The 19,384-nt window shown below is 47.4% G+C and overlaps 1 protein-coding gene across 1 annotated transcript; it reads left to right on the top strand.

Annotated features, from left to right (window-relative positions):
• The first annotated feature begins 4,368 nt into the window (after nt 1–4,368).
• bhlhe40 (basic helix-loop-helix family, member e40) lies at nt 4,369–8,433 on the top strand. Its single transcript, XM_084316524.1, has 5 exons — nt 4,369–4,772; nt 5,018–5,081; nt 5,242–5,349; nt 5,829–5,952; nt 6,106–8,433. The coding sequence occupies exons 1-5, from the start codon at nt 4,693–4,695 to the stop codon at nt 6,945–6,947; spliced, it is 1,218 nt and encodes a 405-aa protein (XP_084172650.1). The 5' UTR covers nt 4,369–4,692; the 3' UTR covers nt 6,948–8,433.
• The last annotated feature ends 10,951 nt before the right edge of the window (nt 8,434–19,384 follow it).

Below are 19,384 nucleotides of genomic sequence, written 5' to 3'. Positions count from 1 at the left end.
CCCCTGCCCACTTTGACAACCTAGGATGGCTTAGAGTAGACGACAGAGTACAGCAACTTGCAATGGGCCTGGTCTACAAGATACACTACACGACCAAGGTACCCATGTACATGTCAAAATACTTCCCAAAGGTCAGTGAATACCACGATCACAACACCAGAGGGAGCTCCACAAATCATGTTAAACCCAGATTCGGCTCAAACAAGGGACTAAACACGTTTCGCAAATTATGCCACATCAATGTGGAACGCCCTACCCAAAACTGTAAAGGAATGTGAATCACTACCCACTTTCAAAACCACTCTCAAGGGACACCTACGGGAGACTGCAATTCGAAACTGGCCCCTGTAAATGTCCTAACCCAACCCCCTCCAATGTACAGCAATTTACCTAGTATGGTTTTGTCAATATTCCAATGTACAATTGTGCTTGTTTGTACAGTGTGTGCCCCCCCCCCCCCCAATGTACAGTGTTGCTTGTTTATACAGTGTTTCTCCCCCCCCCCCCCCCAACCACCTCTAATGTAAATGACCCAGTATGGTTGTCAATATCCCAATGTACCCAACCCCCCCCCCACCCAACCTCCTCCAATGTACAGTTTCTACGTCAAATGTATATACTCCCTTTTCTTGACTCTTTTTGTATCACAAACGGTACTGTATTTGCAAATCTGGTATGTCATAAATGTATAGATGTAGCAGTACTGTCTATCTGTATGTCATATATGTCCTGATGAATTGAAAATGGGGGACCCTGATGTAAACAAGACGAAAGTCTTTCTCTGGTCTGCATCCCCTTAACAATTGTGTGTATTGAGCTGTACTGTATTGTACCCATTCTGCAATCTGTTAATAAAGTTTTCAATCAAACAGATAGACAGTACTGCTACATCTATACATTTATGACATACCAGATTTGCAAATACAGTACTGTTTGTGATACCAAAAGAGTCCATTAAAGAGTATATACATTTGACATATAAACTGTACATTGGAGGAGGTTGGGTGGGTGGGGGCGGGGGGAGGTTGGGTAGGAGGGGTGGGTGGGGGACACTGTACAACTGAACAAGCAAAACTGTACATTGGAATATTGACAAGACCATACTTGGTCATTTACTGTACATTGGGGGGGGGGGTTGTGTTTAGAATTGCAGATGCTTTGTGGTTTCCTTTTATTTGCTTTCTCTTGTGGCTAACTTATTAAAATCATGATCATTTGACCTTAGTAACAACAATATGCTGCAAGTGGTGTGTATACACAACTATAGAAAACTGAAAATACTGTAAGTAAATAAAATCCAGAATAGTGCTGAAATCAAGCTACAGTAGCAAGTATGTTTCTGAGAAGTTGTGTTGAAGTGAAGGTTTAACATTTCAGATCCAGATCAACAGTGAAAGTTGCAGAAGTCCTGAGCCAGTTTTCAGTATCCAGTGCCACCAGAGAAACCAGCTTTGTCAACTGGAAATAAACATGGCCACACATGCGTGCCCCAAAAAACGTTAGGTCTACAAATGAGAGCGGGTAATTAAAGTGGAACATCCAGAGTACTGGGGGCTTTCCTGAAAGATTCTCTGCATACCAAGAGTTTACTGAGAGCTGATAACTCAATTAGTCTTCAAAGCATCTTAAGCCTTTATGGATCTGCCTTTAAATCTTGAGAAACCTATGTGTAGGACTAACTATGCCAATTATTCTCCATATACAGCAGTTTGTGGGGTCGGGACCCCAAATGAAATGAGGTCTCCATGGGATCCCTAGAAAATAACTTACACCCAAGAGCTTTTAAACCGCTATGCTTAGTTGTCACTGAGGCGTCTTGATTCATGTCCCCTGGACTGGAGAGATTACACATGTCGCACTATAGTTTGCATGCAGTTAATCACATGTTGGGTAACTTGGGTTCTGAGTCTTGAGATTGTCTGACCTAATTATGGAGTCACCTGCGCATGCCAAAAGGTTTAGGAAACCCTTGCTTAATTGTTGCATGATAGATTATAAGGCAGTTATTTATTTATTTTTACATTTCCTGGCTGTAGTTATATAAATATACTTCATGTTGGGTTCAGAGTCTTGAGGTTGTCTGACCGAATTATGGAGTCACCAAAACGTTTAGGAAACCCTTGTTTATTGTCACACAATATAAATTATAACGGCAGTTTTTTTTTTTGCCGTTAGAAAAATTATTCAAGCAATTCCCGTCATTCGTGAACCGGAGCCAAGAACGTGACCGCCGTTGTGCAGGCTATTTATAGGCTCGGGACAGTAGCCGTTTGCTGGCGGGGACATCGGCGCGTGTGGAACCAGACAGGCGCTCGCTCTCCGTTCTGTGTGTGGGTGACGTCAGTTGAACAGAAAATGTGTTCCTCGGTGCGCGCGGCCATGAGGAGCTCAACGTGACTGACAGCTCAGCTCGGTACAGACGGTAACAACAAACCCGTCCGCAACATCAACATCCCCGTCCCGCGCCGCAGGTGCACGTGCGACGGCAGAATGGGTACAGTGTGTAACAGGCGTGTCCTCCCACGTCGAGTGAGTCCCTGGCACACATGCCGGTTGTTTGTCTCGATTTTACTAGGCGTTTCCGTTTATATTGATCGGTGCCAATAAACTCTGCAGCATGTGCTACTCAACAAGCCTGTCCATACATAGCCGATAATATTTCTGCAATTAATCAAATAAAAAATTATATATATATGATAAAAAAAAAAAAAACATGCGAGAGAGGGCATGCAACTAACGTTTTCGTCAACTAGTGTAAGTAGATTAATTATCTCACTAGATAATTTCCTTTTAATTGCCTATCCTATTCTCACTTTATTGATTGTACCAAATTATTCTTATTCCGTGTATAATTTGTATTATTATGATGATGATAATGATGACTGTTAATATAGTATGTATCAATGTTATTATCATAGCCTAATCACAACTATTGTTTTTAATTATAACTTATTATTATTATTATTATTATTATTGTTACTGGACCCCGCTATATGCTACTATTTGGAATTTTGATCAAACTGATATATTAAAGCAAGAACACGCTTAATAAAGTTATTTCTGCCCTACTTTTCCTAGTAAACATGGTCGACAAGCACGTTCAGCGCCTGGAGTTTTGTGCGCAGCGGCGCTCAACAGTTGGAGCAGCCAGGGTGGTGTTAGAGCCTGGTGGGTGGAGCCTGGTGGTGTTGGAGCCTGGTGGGTGGAGCCTGGTGGTGTTGGAGCCTGGTGGGTGGAGCCTGGTGGTGTTGGAGCCTGGTGGGTGGAGCCTGGTGGGTGGAGCCTGGTGGTGTTGGAGCCTGGTGGTGTTGGAGCCTGGTGGGTGGAGCCTGGTGGGTGGAGCAGGCATGGTGTTTGGAGCGTGGTGTTGGAGCCTGGTGGTGTTGGAGCCTGGTGGGTGGAGCATGCATGGTGTTTGGAGCGTGGTGTTGGAACCTGGTGGTGTTGGAGCCTGGTGGTGTTGGAGCCTGGTGGGTGGAGCATGCATGGTGTTTGGAGCGTGGTGTTGGAACCTGGTGGTGTTGGAGCCTGGTGGTGTTGGAGCCTGGTGGGTGGAGCATGCGTGGTGTGTGGAGCGTGGTGTTGGAGCCTGGTGTTGTTGGAGCCTGGTGGGTTCAGCAGGCATGGTGTTTGGAGCGTGGTGTTGGAGCAGGGTGGTGTTGGAGCCTGGTGGGTGGAGCATCATGGTGTTTGGAGCGTGGTGTGTGGAGCATGGTGTTGGAGCAGGGTGGTGTTGGAGCCTGGTGGGTGGAGCATCATGGTGTTTGGAGCGTGGTGTGTGGAGCGTGGTGTTGGAGCAGGGTGGTGTTGGAGCCTGGTGGGTGGAGCATCATGGTGTTTGGAGCATGGTGTTTGGAGCAGGGTGGTGTTGGAGCAGGGTGGTGTTGGAGCCTGGTGGGTGGAGCATCATGCATGTTTGGAGCGTGGTGTTGGAGCCTGGTGGGTGGAGCAGGCATGGTGTTTGGAGCGTGGTGTGTGGAGCGTGGTGTTGGAGCAGGGTGGTGTTGGAGCCTGGTGGGTGGAGCATCATGGTGTTTGGAGCAGGGTGGTGTTGGAGCCTGGTGGGTGGAGCATCATGCATGTTTGGAGCGTGGTGTTGGAGCCTGGTGGGTGGAGCAGGCATGGTGTTTGGAGCGTGGTGTTGGAGCCTGGTGGTGTTGGAGCAGGGTGGTGTTGGAGCCTGGCGGGTGGAGCATCATGGTGTTTGGAGCGTGGTGTTGGAGCCTGGTGGTACACGGGACACACAGCCCGGCTATAATGAGAGGGAGGGACATTCTCGTGCTACAGAAACGGGTTGTACTCCCGACGGGTTTTTGAAAGCGCCGTCCGACACGTGAGCCTCACGTGACGGAGAGGCAGGTCGGTCTCCGACGGATAGACGTGTCTGTAGTCACAAGGTTTATTTAACACGTAGTCAACACCACCCATCTCTCACACATTTACACCGGGCGTGGAGCTCCGAAACTATTATTGCCGAGCTCGGATCTCTGTGTGACAACATCGCATCTACTTGCGCTCCCAACTTACTACAGTGGAATAATAACAACACGAGATATATGACTATTGGATAGAAGAACGAAAGTATACTTGACCAACAGCGGACTTTCCCCCCCTCTCGCTATTTTGCAGAGGCATATTTTTTACCGTTTTGAGGGATTTTGTTTCACTCTATTCGGAATTTACAGACGCGACATGGAGAGGATTACCAGCGCGCAACCACCGCCTTGCATGCAGCCCAAACACCCGTCGCTGGATATAGCAGACATGCAAGGGTAAGCAACAACACGTAATATTATTATAATATAATAATGGAATCATTCTATTCTGTTGTTTTTTCTATTACATTATTTATATTTGAATATGTTATGTATGGCATAATGTTATTATGTAAAAACGTTTAAATATATAAAATATATAAATATATATATATAATAATAATAATAATAATAATAATAATAATAATAATAATAATAATAATAATAGATAATTAATTGAATGTATTCTTTTTGTTTTAAAGAATGGATTTTCCTATGTACGTCTACAAACCCAGGAGGGGAATGAAGCGCGGAGATGACAGTAAGGTAAATTGTGTTCGACTTGTCTATTCCATATTTTCAATGTTACACATATCCCGCTTAAATACCATGGATTGACTGTAGTTCGGGCCCAAATCATCCATTCGTGTTTTCAAACTCTGCAGCCCACGTTACATTTCACTGACAACATTCCTCCCCTCCCCAGGAGACATACAAGTTGCCACACCGATTGATTGAGAAGAAAAGACGTGACAGAATCAACGAGTGCATCGCCCAGTTGAAGGATCTGCTGCCAGAGCACCTTAAGCTGACCGTGAGTGTTCTACTGTATTATTATCATGGACATATGGCACGTGTGCTGCTAACTATAGAAAGGTCTGAGACTCCACCAGCTTCTGCACAATCATTTGTTTGCCTTTTTGGCGTTTGCTTTTAACTTTCCATTGAATCATGGAAATATTTTTTGGATCTGTTTTGTTGGGTTTGTTTCAGAAAGGAAAATGCAGTAAATATATTAAGTCTATTTTCCAACACTATATTTAACTCTTATATATATATATATTAAAAAATAATTATTTCAAAGTTATTATTTTGAAACTTCTATTGGAATCAAATAACCTATGTTTTATAGAATATTCTAAATTGCCACAAGGTTTTAGACTATGTTAATGTATTGTCTCAGTGTTCGTGTGTGCGTGCCTGACTGGCGTCATGCCTCATAGAGGTGTATGGCTGATGAATATGTTACATAAGAAAAGATCAACATGCTTATCGAAGGTCTTCCTGTTTTAGACGCTGGGTCATCTGGAGAAAGCCGTGGTGTTAGAACTCACGCTGAAACATGTGAAAACCCTCAGCTCTCTCCTGGAACAACAGCAGCAGAAGATCATTGCGTTGCAGAATGGCATGCAGATCAGTAAGTTAAATTCCATGACATAATGGACGTGAAACACTAATACCTTCCCTCTTATCCCTTAGAATTAGATTTTCATTAGCTGCATTTTTGCTTCAACAAATTATGTGATGCGATGTTCAAACCGTAATTTTTATTTTTTTTTACTTCCACCAGGTGACCAGAGCAGCGATAGCGCGGAGAACAATGAAGAGATGTTCCGCTCTGGCTTCCACTTGTGTGCCAAGGAGGTCCTTGAGTATCTGGCCAACCAGGAGAGCAGTAGGGACCTCACCCCGTCCCATGTCATCAGCCACATCCACAAAGTAGCAGCTGAGGTCCTACAGTCCCGTCCAGCGAGCCCATGCCCGGAGGAGCCCGTCCACAAAGTTCCAGAGAAACTGGAGAACCCCGCCGGGCAACCACAGAGGGTCTCAGAGGGTCACGCCAAAAACTGCGTGCCCGTCATCCAAAGGACTTATCCCCACGGCACAGGCGAGCAGAGCGGCAGTGACACGGACACTGACAGCGGCTATGGGGGGGAACATGAAAAGCGGGACCTCAAAGCTCAGCGGCCGAGCTACTACACCAAGGAGGAGAAGCTCAAGTATGGGCTGTCGGAGAGGGTGGCCGCCGGTGGCATCAAACAGGAGGGCGACGAGCCCCAAGCCAAGAGGCTAAGATCGGACTCGTCGGAGGATGAGACTCCCTCTGGCCAGATGGCAGGAGGCCACGGCGGCTACATGAGCTTCTCCCCCAACCAGCCGCCCTTCTGCATGCCCTTCTACCTCATTCCTCCTTCGGCAGCGGCGGCGGCTTACCTGCCGATGCTGGAGAAATGCTGGTACCCCGGCGGCATGTCCGTCATGTACCCCCCGGGCATGAGTGCTTCCGTGGTCGGCTTGTCTCAGGAGACACTCCCCTCGTCCCCGGTGCACCACCAGACCCCCATGGACTCTCCCGCCCTGCTCCAAGCTTTAAAGCAAGTCTCCCCACTGAATGTGGAAACCAAAGACTAAACGTGGTTCCTTTCTGTTTTGCATCCTGCCCTCTGAATGTTATGTGTTGAATGGTTCACCCACTAAGACATCCAGGAGGGGAAGCAAAGACTAAAGCACTGGTATTTCTCCGACCCGCCACAGCAGTTGTTTGGCCCCTTTTAAAATCTCTCTCCCTCCTGGCGAGTGTAAAAACAGTGTCTCCCGAGCGGACCCCCAGTGGTCGACACCCTCTGTCATCAGCACCTCATACACTGAAAGGGGACCGGGGGGGGGCACAATAAAGCTCTTCCCGCGTGAAGCTCACAGTTCACCTGTTGCGTAGCTCTGAGACACTGTGAAAGTGGTCCATTCAAAAGGAGGAAGCGAGGACGAGAGCACAAGAGATTGAGAGTGGGTTATTTTTGCTAGGGTCGGCTTGTCGGCAATTAGTGTTGAATGTCAGATGTAAGCCCAGAATGTGACGAGCAGACAGCCCCTGGCCATTCGGACCTGCCCTTTGCACACACACGCACACACACATAGACACACACACATACACGCACACACACTAGTCTGTAATGAATGTAAAGATTGAACAAACCCCTTTCCCCTGTAGATGCTGCTTGTATTCCTACCTTGCTGTAGATCTGTTGACTGGCGGATATACGTGTTCTGCACCTGTAGCTCCCTGCAACATGTCATCAGGCCCATTCTCTCTCGACTAGAATGTTACCAAATAATTGTCTGGTCACTCGTTTGGACCAGAGCTGTCACAAAAACCCTGCGCTCCCCTCACACCCACCAACTACCTTGCAGCTAAATGGACTCACCTTTTTTATTATTATCATTCAAAGAATTCAGGGTGTCGTCATCACCATGGTAAAACGTGTCTCTCCTTTCTGTCGAAGAGCGACACGGCCATACATGCTTTTTTTTTATTTTAATTGTTTCGATTTGAGTTTGTGACTCCTTACTATTTGTGCAAGTAGCTGGAGTTCCTGTGAAGTAATGTCTTGTAATTATAATTTCTTTTTGTTTATACTACTTGTACATCTCTATTTTTGATACATGACCCACTGAGTGTATTTACATTGCTACTAGAGGGAGTTTAAGGCAGTTATTATTTGCTGTATGCCAAGAGAACGTGTACATACATACATACATACATACATACATACATACATACATACATACATAGTGTTGTGCTCAACCTGATTTGCATCATGCTCTGTCATTTCTGGTCAAGTTAAGCCTGATCTTAGTTCATGCCGTTGCCTTTACTCGTTTTAAGCAGACACAATGATGGCTGATGTCTAAATGTATTTGTATTAATTCTTTGAGTCTGTGGCAAAGAGAGGGGAGAGTGAATGTAATGTTCCAACAAAATAATAGTTTTCTATAGAGAGACTTGGGATTTTTATTTTGAGACCTAACACAAGGTTGCTTGTTGTACATATTTTGTCTATAAAGTATTGTTGATATACATTAAAAAATATTAATAAAGCTCTTTTTTTTCCTGTGGAAATCGACCTGTCTGAGTTTCAATGCTTGATGGCTTTAGCGTGTTGCATTGCAATGCCAGCTAACTTGACAGTTAGTTCCTCATAACAACGTGCCCTTATATACAACTTACATAGCCCACCAAACGGCAGTGCCCATAGAAATCAATAGCATGTCTAGAATTTCAGCCTGGTTTTATCAGTTTTTTAACGTAACAATTCACTTCAGGGGGCACAAGAACCAAGGGACAATTGAGTATCTATTATGTTAGCATTAGCAAAGCGTATAGGAACAAATATAACTGAAAGCAAAGTAAGTCGAAAATTGGGATTTGATAGTTTTTAGTTAGGATGTGTCATTTATTGGGATGAAAATAGAACATGTACTGGAGGGATTTCCCTGCATGAAGTCTGGGACTTAATGTTTTTTACTGGAACTATTTTTAGTTCCTAGGTAATTAATTTGAATGTAAAGTGTTCATAATAAAGGGTACACTGACCTCAGTGAACTTTGGCCAAACTCACATTTGATCTCTGCATCATCACAAACAACACTTCTTAGGAGAATTGCATGTGGGCGAAGGGGATCATGCTTAGATTGCACGAAAAACAAACTGATCCTGGCTGTAATCCATGATAACATTAGGATTCAAAACGTGATTTAATTATAATCATTAATTGAAATATATAGCCCTACTATTACGTGGGGATGCTGAGTGTAAACCGTAAAAATCAGCTTTTAGTTTGGACTTGGTTTTGTGGTTTAGTGTGCCCCCTTCCTTGAGTTCATTCAGTTTACATGTGTGATAGCTACAGTACTGTAACAAAACTGAAAGTGCTATGGGGAGAGACGGCAAATGATGCATTATTTGTCTTATAGCGCCCCCCGGTGGATGGGAATGGAGTTGTATGAAAAATGTATTAGAAATGTTATCAAAATGACTTTTTATATCTAATGATATTGTAGGTCACACTATGCATGGCCTATATCCAACAGCGCTAGATTCTGTAGTAATAACAGACCTGTAATAACTCAGTCGTTTTCAGTTGAACTGAACAGTGAGCAAAATTGTTTTAGAATGAAATTGTAAACTATTCTTGTGTCAATCTGAAGTTGAAATAGTTGTACTTACTCAAATAAAAATAGGTATCTTGTCATTCTACATCTACACTGGTCCAATATATATTCAGTACCCTTTCATACATTCAGTCTGCCATTTATGATTATTTCCCAAATGCAGCTCTATAACATCATATTTTTGGAATCATATTTGCCCATTTTTGTTTCACACTAGCCCTTTTCTGTCCCCCTATAAAATGGTAAAAAAAAAGGCTACTGGCCATTGAAAGCTATAGACTGGTTGAATTCTAGAAGAGACTAACACATTCTCTCCCACCCACCCACCCCTTCCTATGTGAGTCATTCCACCAATCCGGTCCGATTTGAGTCCCTCTGATGTTTTTAAGTGTCTTTTATCTAATCGGTTACCAAAATGTGCTTTGAAATGCTATTTATTTCAGTTGAGATGTCCTCTTTAATAAAGTGTAAAAACATTGCATGAATGTATTTTTTTTATTATGCATTATGTAACCGCAATGATGAAGCAACTCGTCTTTGATGTTTACTGATTGGCTTTATTTCCGTTCGAAGAGAACATCTTTATTCCGAACCGTAAAACTGTGAAAACATACATGAAATACAATCAATCACGGATCAAACCATAACAACATACATACAATTTATCGGTCGTTGCAAGGGTGGTTGTTAACCCAATGAACTTAACGTTAGGTTATGACTATAACCAAGTTCTGTTAGTTAGGGGCGATGCTTGGCTTCGCCTTCTGCACTATCTCGCGTACGTGCACGCGTACTGAATAAACCACAAATGTACCTCTAATACCAGTATTAGTCTGACCACACCCCTCATCAGCTTACCTTCATAAGCAGGTGTGTGGTCACCTGCTCTCCTCCTTCCCAAGCTTTCACCACAAGGTGAGGTCAAGGGCTGCAGCGGCCGTCCGAAGCCAAGCATCGCCCCTAACTAACAGAACTTGGTTATAGTCATAACCTAACGTTCTGTATCGTTAGTGGCTTAGCTTGGCTTCGCCTTCTGCACAAGGGAGGCCAAGCGGAGCCACTTGGCTGACAAATACACCCCGCTGACAGCCCCCCAAAACCATCAGAACAGGGAGGGCCGAGCCCCCCCGACCCCCCCTAATGGAGGGTATCCCCCCTATTAGAGGCTTCACGGGAAGGCGACGGACCCGACCGTGCGAAGAGCTCTCAAGCAACTTAACGCACAGGGTGAGCAGACCGTGGCTTGACCCACGACTACACACACGCACAACCCGCATGCCACCCGGGAACGAACGGAGGAACAACCTCGTTACTGCCCCCAGAATCACGGGGTCAAGGGCAAACCCAACCCCGTGGCAAGGCCGTAGCAGCGGAGCACGAAGGAAGACCCAGACCCACCAAAAGGACTGGACTCCCTGGAATGGGGGCCCGGAGAAGTCCATGATGCCAGCATCAAGACCCCACCAGGTGGGCACGTAGTGCCCCGCCCCCCACATCGCCAGCGTATTCGGACAAAGGCCCCTCAGTTACTGCACCTGGTATTCCCAGGCGGAACCAACCAGGCCAGTAAGCCGAGCGGGCCCCGTCCCCCCAATAGTACACCGCCTGGCACACTGACCCTGCAGAATAGGCAGTCAGCATGGCCGTAAGCACACAAAAAAAAAGGTCAACCAACGGAAGCAGGCAGCGCACCGGGGAAAAACCAGGCAACAGGCTGTTAACCCTAGCCTGGAGACTGCGGACGAGACAGGCGCCAGAGGGGACAGCTGAACACAGCCGCCCCGGCGGAAGGAGCGTAAGCTGGCGGTGTTGCATGACCAAGCCTCCATTTAACAACCCCCACCCAGAGGGGTCGAGGCAGAGAAGGCTGACACGATTGGCAGACGTCATGAACGTGCAGGGGCACCCTCAACCGGTGAACCCGGGAGTTGACACTGCTCCAACACACCAGGGAATCAACCACCTCGGTGTTACCCAATGCGGTGGTTGTTCCTATAACCCCTCAAGAAAAAACTCCAAAACACACCTGCGGGTATACACCGGCTATACCGCAGTACAAGTGTTTCAGTTTCCAAAAAGGGTTAACCCAGGCCTACGGGTCGCAAACATCACTTCGGACCGGGCCTGGCGGTACGGGAAGCACAGGGTCACCAGAGGAGGTCAAAAAACCACCCCCACAGGCCCCTCTTCGCCATGCGTGAGAGAGGAGCGAAAAACAATGGAGAACCAGCCCCTAAGCACACCGTACCTGGTATTCCCCGGCGGTCTCCCAACCAAGTACTAACCAGGACCAACCTGTGTAGCGGCCGAGATCCGACGAGATCGAGCGCGTACAGAATGGCATGGCTGTAAGCCATGACGACAGTGCTGAGTAAAAACATACCCAACCAGGGTCTCCATAGCGCTTAACCCTGTGACACCCAGACCGACCTGGCATTTTTCCCCCTGAAAAAAGCCCAAGTCCCTCAGGGTACCAGAACAGCAGATCTGCATCCCCGGCGGACAACGGGTTCAACTGATCTGGACCAGCGTGACCAGAACCAGTCCCGTGCCCTAACCACGCCGACATGCCCCAGGAAAAGGGCAGATATGCGTGTTGATCTTAACATGAAAAGAAGGCGCCACCCAGACGTCGGGACGAACCGCGCCTGGTGGCCCACCCCAAGGGCGTGAGACCCCACTACATATGTTCAGATCCATCCCGTCATCATCCCCCAGACATGAACGAGGATCCGTCGACAACCCACCCAGGTCATGGGATGTGGTCGCCGGAAGAGGAAAAACCCCCATCTCAGTTGCTTTATAAAAACGCTGTTTCAACCACAAGCAACTAAGGCGTGCCAGTCAATCGCCTGTTTACAGCGAGCTAGCACTATACGTGCGTCGGGACACACCCCCATCAATGAACAGGCTATTTAGACCTGCCATTGAATCCCCAAGGCGCCCAGGGGAACGACAAGAGGGGTGTGACACTCCCTAACTCCAACACTTCTGGAATAGAAAGAAGGAAGCATCAACAGTATGTATCCCAGTCTACACAGCCGGGGTAAAAAATGTTCACATTTTTACATCCCACCACCCTCCCATAGGAAAGAGACGGGGATCCCCAGAGAGACTTCCCACGCGAGCTGTACAGATTGAAAAGAATATATTGCACCTTGAGCCATGTAAAAAACTGGTTTTAGGGCCTCCGGGGAAGAGGCACCGAACCCATACACACTCAATAAACGAATTGAATCGAATATACATACAATAGAAAAGGACCCTTCTAGAGGGTCCACTCACTTTGACAATCTGAGGAGGAAGGCTCTGTACTCTGATGGAGGCTTCCTCACATGGATCACATGGAAGAAGGAGTCCGAACTCACAGAAGGCCTGAGTAGGCGCTTGGTGAGGAGGAGCCCTGACCACCCCCCCTGAAAACAGATCCATCACATGGACCTGAACAGCACACGGAAGTCCTACCAACAGAGACGCGCACGGTGACGTACTCTATGGCGGGGGAATTCCTGCGGTGCACACGCCCAATATACCAGGCCGTAGGACCAGGAACTCCCTCCCCCCCCCCCCCCCCCCCCCCGTAACGTGCCGAACCGCCACGTGACGGGAACCTTGAAGGACAGGGGGTGTACCCCTGACCGACAGAACAATGGGGAGAGGAAAGGTTACCAGTTCACCCCTTTACGACCCCACACCCATGATACGACGTAACGACAAAAAGAGAATATGACACAGTCATAGTCAGCTCTATGAAGCGTTTCACAGCTCCACACAGCGCACGAGCTAACCTGCTATCTGATTTTTACTAAGGAAAAACACAGAATAGAGAGGGCTCTAAGAACCCCGGTCCAACATACACATGTGCTTCTGTGGCCAGTACAACCCAGTTGTAGGTCACATGACACACACAACCCATCATCATCACAATGAGAGAATACATCATTCTTGATTAGTATCGACCACAGGCCTTGCTAAGCACACATGACAGCACCAAACCAATTTCCCTTTAGGAAATAAGTTTCTCCAGCAGATTTAGCACAACCTCAGCAATCAAGCTGAGAGTTACATCGTATCCCTACCACACAAAAGACACAATTAATGCACAACATGTCTGATAGGAGGTGATAAAGTCCCCAGGGAACCGGGGGGGGGAACACAATCCTCCTATTTTACCCTCAATACGGCCAGTTAAAACAGGAAAACCTGTTAATGTGTGAACTCACTGTTCATTGTCATTACAGTCTGAGAAAGAACATTCTTTTACTCACTCGTCACCAAGCATAGCTTCATAGGTTAGTTGCCTTAGTAGTGAGTACACGGTACACATAAACACCATGATGTTTCTCACACAACAACCAGATCAATACATCACGACCTGCACGGAGAAGCTACTGCCAGTGACAAAAACAGCTCACACACAACCCGCAACGTATCTCAAATGCATTGCAACAACACACGTTTTGGGAAAAAACACCGTCATTCACAATACATTTAGCAAGGTAAAACCAGAAGACGTGTTATGAGGGTCTGGCCAACCCCGTACCTGCCCGGAACGCAGATCAGCGAAGTGCAGTCATAAGCCACCGTAGAACACAGCCCTCTTTGTTGACGCAATCCCCGTCTAGGCTCAGGCAGGGTTGACGAACATCCCCTGTCAAGAATGACGTCGTGGTCAAGAGTGTAAAACATGTTAAAAATCAAAGCACGTTCAACAGAATAGCATCAAGCTAACGGCTGCTCCAACCGCTCGGGTGCTATCGCTTCCGCTCGCGAGACGCCGATCTACGACGCACGCGATCAGGAGCGAGCTCCCGGCGGCGCGCGAGAAGCCAAGCTACCCCGCGCCAGGCCACCGACCGGCTAACCGTAAGCTATGAACATGTAAACAATGACATAACACTCACCCAGACAGGCCGCCGTTCTGAACCCTCCTCACTTTTTAAGAGAAAAGAGAAAACAAGACGTCAACACCGCTTCACAACGGTGACAATAACACGTCCGGCGGAATCAGCACAGTACCAACTGGCCTGTATAGCTGACTTTGAACATGAATCTGCCGCTATCGCACATTACATGCACATATCCCCTCGTGAAGGAATACTCTCATTTGGATATGAAAGATGGGGTCTTAACACGGTGACAGAGAGAATCCACTCGTCCAGAACACACAGGGATCACCAGTGTCAATGGTCGCGGCCCACTAGTTAAAACTATAATGGTCGCCAGACCAAGGCCTTCTGTCGCCTAGACGGCTAAACAAAGGACCCTAGCCTGGGGCCGGTTTCCATAAACTTTGTCTAGTAGCCCCCATAGCACTAACAGACAAGTGGAGCCCGCCAGCAAACACTACTCACCCAACCTGGAACGCACCGCTCCTCACAACAGCGGCATGTCCGACAGTTCAGCTGTGGCCTGACAGGTTTCACCCCAACAAACACAGCAAGGAACTGCAGTTGAGAAGCATGCAGCGGCGTGCTCCCAATACGAAAACCGGTGGAGGGTTTGTAGAATGATCATCATCTTCTAGACACTCCAGTACGAAGACAATATCGCCGTATTTTCTCGAAAATAGTGAGAGAGAAAATAAAGATATGATGTCAACGTATCCTTGTTTCCCAAGCTGTTCCTAATCCAATTTCTTCCATCATGGTGTCAAGTGTGGGGATCTACCGAGGCACCTCTTCCTTGTGGTGAAAGCGAGAAGGAGGAGAGCAGGTGACCACACACCTGCTTATGAAGGTAAGCTGATGAGGGGTGTGGTCAGACTAATACTGGTATTAGAGGTACATTTGTGGTTTATTCAGTACGCGTGCACGTACGCGAGATAGTGCAGAAGGCGAAGCCAAGCTAAGCCACTAACGATACAGAACTACAAGCGCATTACGGCCCCAAACGTACCTTGTTGACTGCATGCAATATGAGAGGACAGTTAAGAGCTCTGGTGTCGATGTGGCTTGTCTGAAGATGGTGGAGAAGTGAAGGAACGAACCTTATAGGGTCTCCCTATTTATACACTATGGCCGGTCTATTAGGACATCACAATGTTCCAGAGCATTCTAGCCTGTTCTAACCGGTTCTATTATGACATCACCGCTGCAGTTACACTCCCACCAAGCATATATAAGCATTGTATATGATTCTTACGATAACTGCCCACATAATGCCTAAACGTAACGCAATAACTACAAATAACAATACAATACTATGGTCCTTGGCCGCCACCGGACGAATCACCTCAGCCTGAGGAAGCGAAAAAGATAGAAAGATAGAATGATAGAGATATAGAGAAAGCTAGAGGGCGCAAGAGGCGTCATTCTGCTTCCACCAGCGTCACCGTCTTATGGATGGGCCTCTCCAGGACGACTGGTGTGGAGATGTGCTTGCCTTTCTTATCAAGATTGGGGTCGCTGATAAGCAACTTAAGGCGTCGCACTCTCCCGTCTATCCCTGGATACACTTCGATAACCTTAGCCATCCTCCACTGGTTACGTGGTGTGGACTCATGCTGTAGGAGTACGATGTCGTCGACCCTTGCGTTCCTCCGATCCTTGGTCTACTTCTGTCTCGGTTGGAGTGTCGTGAGGTACTCCTTCTTCCATCTGGTCCAGAAGTGGTTGGCTAAGAGTTGCACTCGCCGCCATCTTTTGCGGAGGTACAGATCTTCCTTGACGAACCTTCCGGGCGGCGGAGCGAGGATTGTGGACTTCATGGTCAGGATGTGGTTTGGTGTCAGAGGCTCTGGGCTGGATGGATCATTGAGGCAATCGACGGTCAGAGGTCGGCTGTTTACCACCGCCATGACTTCATATAGGAACGTACGTAGAGAGGAGCAGTCAAGTTGTGTGGCTGACTGCGCTAGAATGGCCGTCAAGACACTTCGGATGGTACGGATTTGTCTTTCCCAGGCACCCCCCATATGACTTGCCGCAGGGGTGTTCAGGATGAACTCGCATCCAAGTTCCTTGCACTCTTCCGGATCCATTTCTTTCAGTGCTCTAGCGAACTCTCCTCGTGCGCCAACGAAGTTTGTGCCTTGATCGCTTCTTATCTGGCGTACGTTTCCCCGAATGGCGATGAAAGCGCGCAGCGCATTAATGAAGGCATCCGTGGTCAAGTCATCGAGCATTTCGATGTGGACGGCTCGGGAACACATGCATGTAAGTAACAATCCGTAACGCTTTAGCTCTTTCCTGCCTTCCTTTACGTGGAATGGTCCAAAACAGTCCATCCCGCAGTAGGTGAATGGCGGCGCAGTTTCCATGCGTTCCTCCGGGAGGTCTGCCATTCTCTGCTGTTCCGTGCATCGTCCTGCACGTAATGCACTTGTAGATATGGGATGATGCTGCTTTACTGCCGCCTAGTATCCATATACCATTGGATCGGAGCGCATTCATGGTCATCCCTCGTCCTTGATGGTGCACTCTCTCGTGATAGTGCTTGACGAGTAAGCCCGACACATAACTGTCCTTCGGAAGGACAGCTGGATGCTTCACCTGTGGCTCTAGGGCGGCGTGCGTTAGGCGTCCGCCAACTCTGAGGATGCCGTGGTCGTCCAGGAATGGCCCTAACCGGTGCAGCGTAGTGGCTCTGCCCTTGAATGGGGTCTCCTGTTGGCTCTGGAGTGCCTGTATGTCTTGCGCAAAGGTTGCTTCTTGTACCATCTTGATTATGGTTAGCTCCACTTCTCTCCTTTCCTCTAGGCTGGTGGCTTCACAGGACTTTGGCTGGAGCCCTTTCCTTTCCTTTACATGGCGCTGGAGTCTGGCGATAGCTTTCACCAGTCTGGACCAGTCTGAGAACTTGTGTACGCGCTCTAGCAGCGGCCAGACTTCTTTCACCCCTGTGGTGAGCACTTGGGCCTTCCTAACTTCCGGGTTGTCACTTGCAATCTCTCCCACCTTGCCTTCTCCGCTTGGTAGCCCTTCCTGCCAAAGAAAGTCTGGGCCGGAGACCCAGTTAGAGGCTATCAGTGGATCTGCTGCGAGCCCCCTTGAAGCATGGTCGGCTGGATTGTCTTCCGACGCCACGTACCTCCATTGTGTAGCCTCTGTGCTTTGCTTGATCCGTTCTACGCGATGGAAATTAGCTTCTGGCTATACACTAGCTCATATACATTTTACATGAAAACCGACATGTTGATTAATGTGCACTGTCCCTGATAGCAATACTGTTGATAATTGAATACTTGTCCATACAACTGTAAAACGTTTATTTAATAGCGTGCGTGCAAACGTATAGCAGCTAACATGCGAACATCGTGATAGATGGCTCTGTGGCTTAGCTGTAATGTTGCAAATTAGTTACACACATTGCTGTTTAATAAATTAACAAATAATAATAATAATCTTACCTGGTATTTGGCATCCAAGAGAAGGAAAATATCGCTGTATTGCGCTCTTGCTGGTATACCTGAGCTTGAAGCGAGAGAGAAAGATGGCGTCGGCACCTTTGGGAATTATATGGATAGTAGGCGTGACCAATGCTGTATTACTCCAATAGAAACTCTTCTGGAACTTTACTCTCACTCTATTGGCCACAGGCAATGATTATGCCCCAAATGGAGTAAATATGACTACTTGAGAGGAAAATAATAACTCCGTAATAATTACTCTGGGAAAATGACTCCCCAGTTTTTCCTGTGTACGAACACGTGAAACCTTCTGGCTTCGTTATTGATGTACCCCAGTACAACCCTTGAATCCGTCCAAAATACTTCTCGTAGGCACTCGACTTCCAGTTCCTTCTTGAGCATATCACTGATGCGGACGGCTAACACCGCTGCTGCCAACTCGAGCCTGGGTATGGTTGTGACTTTAGTAGGAGCGACTCTTGATTTTCCCATTAATAAGGTACAATGGGCTTCGTTTGAATTACTCACTGCTCGATGAGTAATTAAGTAAATGAGATATATCATATGTATATACTCTGTCAGGATCTTGGGGTAACAGTACTGTATATTTGAATACCGCCTATGTCACAAATGTATCAGTACTAAATACCTATATGTCCCTATGCCATAAATGTCATGTATGTTGTGTATGTCATAAATGTCTATATGAATTGAAAATGGGGGACCCTGATGGAAACAAGACAAACGTCTTTCTCAGGTCTGCATCCCCTTAACAATTGTATGTATTGAGCCGTACTGTATTGTACCCATTCTGCAATCTGTTAAATAAAGTTTTCATTCATTCATTCATTCGAAGGTACGAGCACACTCCATAGCCGTCCATACTGGCATCGGCGAAGTGGTGCAGTTCGTAGTGCTGAACCTTGAAGCTTAATGGCACGTAGCATCTTGGAATCTTCACCCCTGCCAGCTTGTGGAGGTCTCGGAGCCAGCACTCCCACCGTGGTCGTAGGTCATCGGGTAGCGGGTCGTCCCAACTGAGCTTGTCCCGGCACATCTGTTGTAGAATCTGCTTGCCTCCCAGGATGAAGGGCGCCTCAAATCCCAGCGGATCGTATACCGAAGCGACCGTGGACAGGACTCCGCGTCGGGTACTCGGATTCTCTTTGACGGTCACTCGGAACTGGAACTCGTCAGCCGCCACGCACCACTGCACCCCGAGTACTCTCTCCAGGTGCAGCTCCCCTAGTGCCATATCCTTGTCGCTGGGAGCTTCGGCACACTCTTCCCCTGGGATTGTGGCTAGGACTGCCTTGCTGTTCGAGATGAACTTATGCAGCCGGAGGTTGCCTGTGCTGCAAAGCGCTCTTGCTTCTTTCACCAGCTGGATGGCTTGGTCGACAGATGCTACGCTTGCCAGTCCGTCATCAACGTAGAAATTCCTTTGGATAAACCTTATAGTGTCGTCACTAAAGGTTCCTCGTCCTGCGGCCGCGATGTGCTTGAGTCCGTAGTTTGCACAGCCCGGTGACGAAGCTGCCCCAAACAG

This window comes from Notolepis coatsorum (assembly GCF_963971535.1).
Source record: "Notolepis coatsorum genome assembly, chromosome: 6".
NCBI classification, from domain to species: Eukaryota; Metazoa; Chordata; class Actinopteri; order Aulopiformes; family Paralepididae; genus Notolepis; species Notolepis coatsorum.
This window is presented reverse-complemented; position numbering and strand designations above follow the sequence as displayed.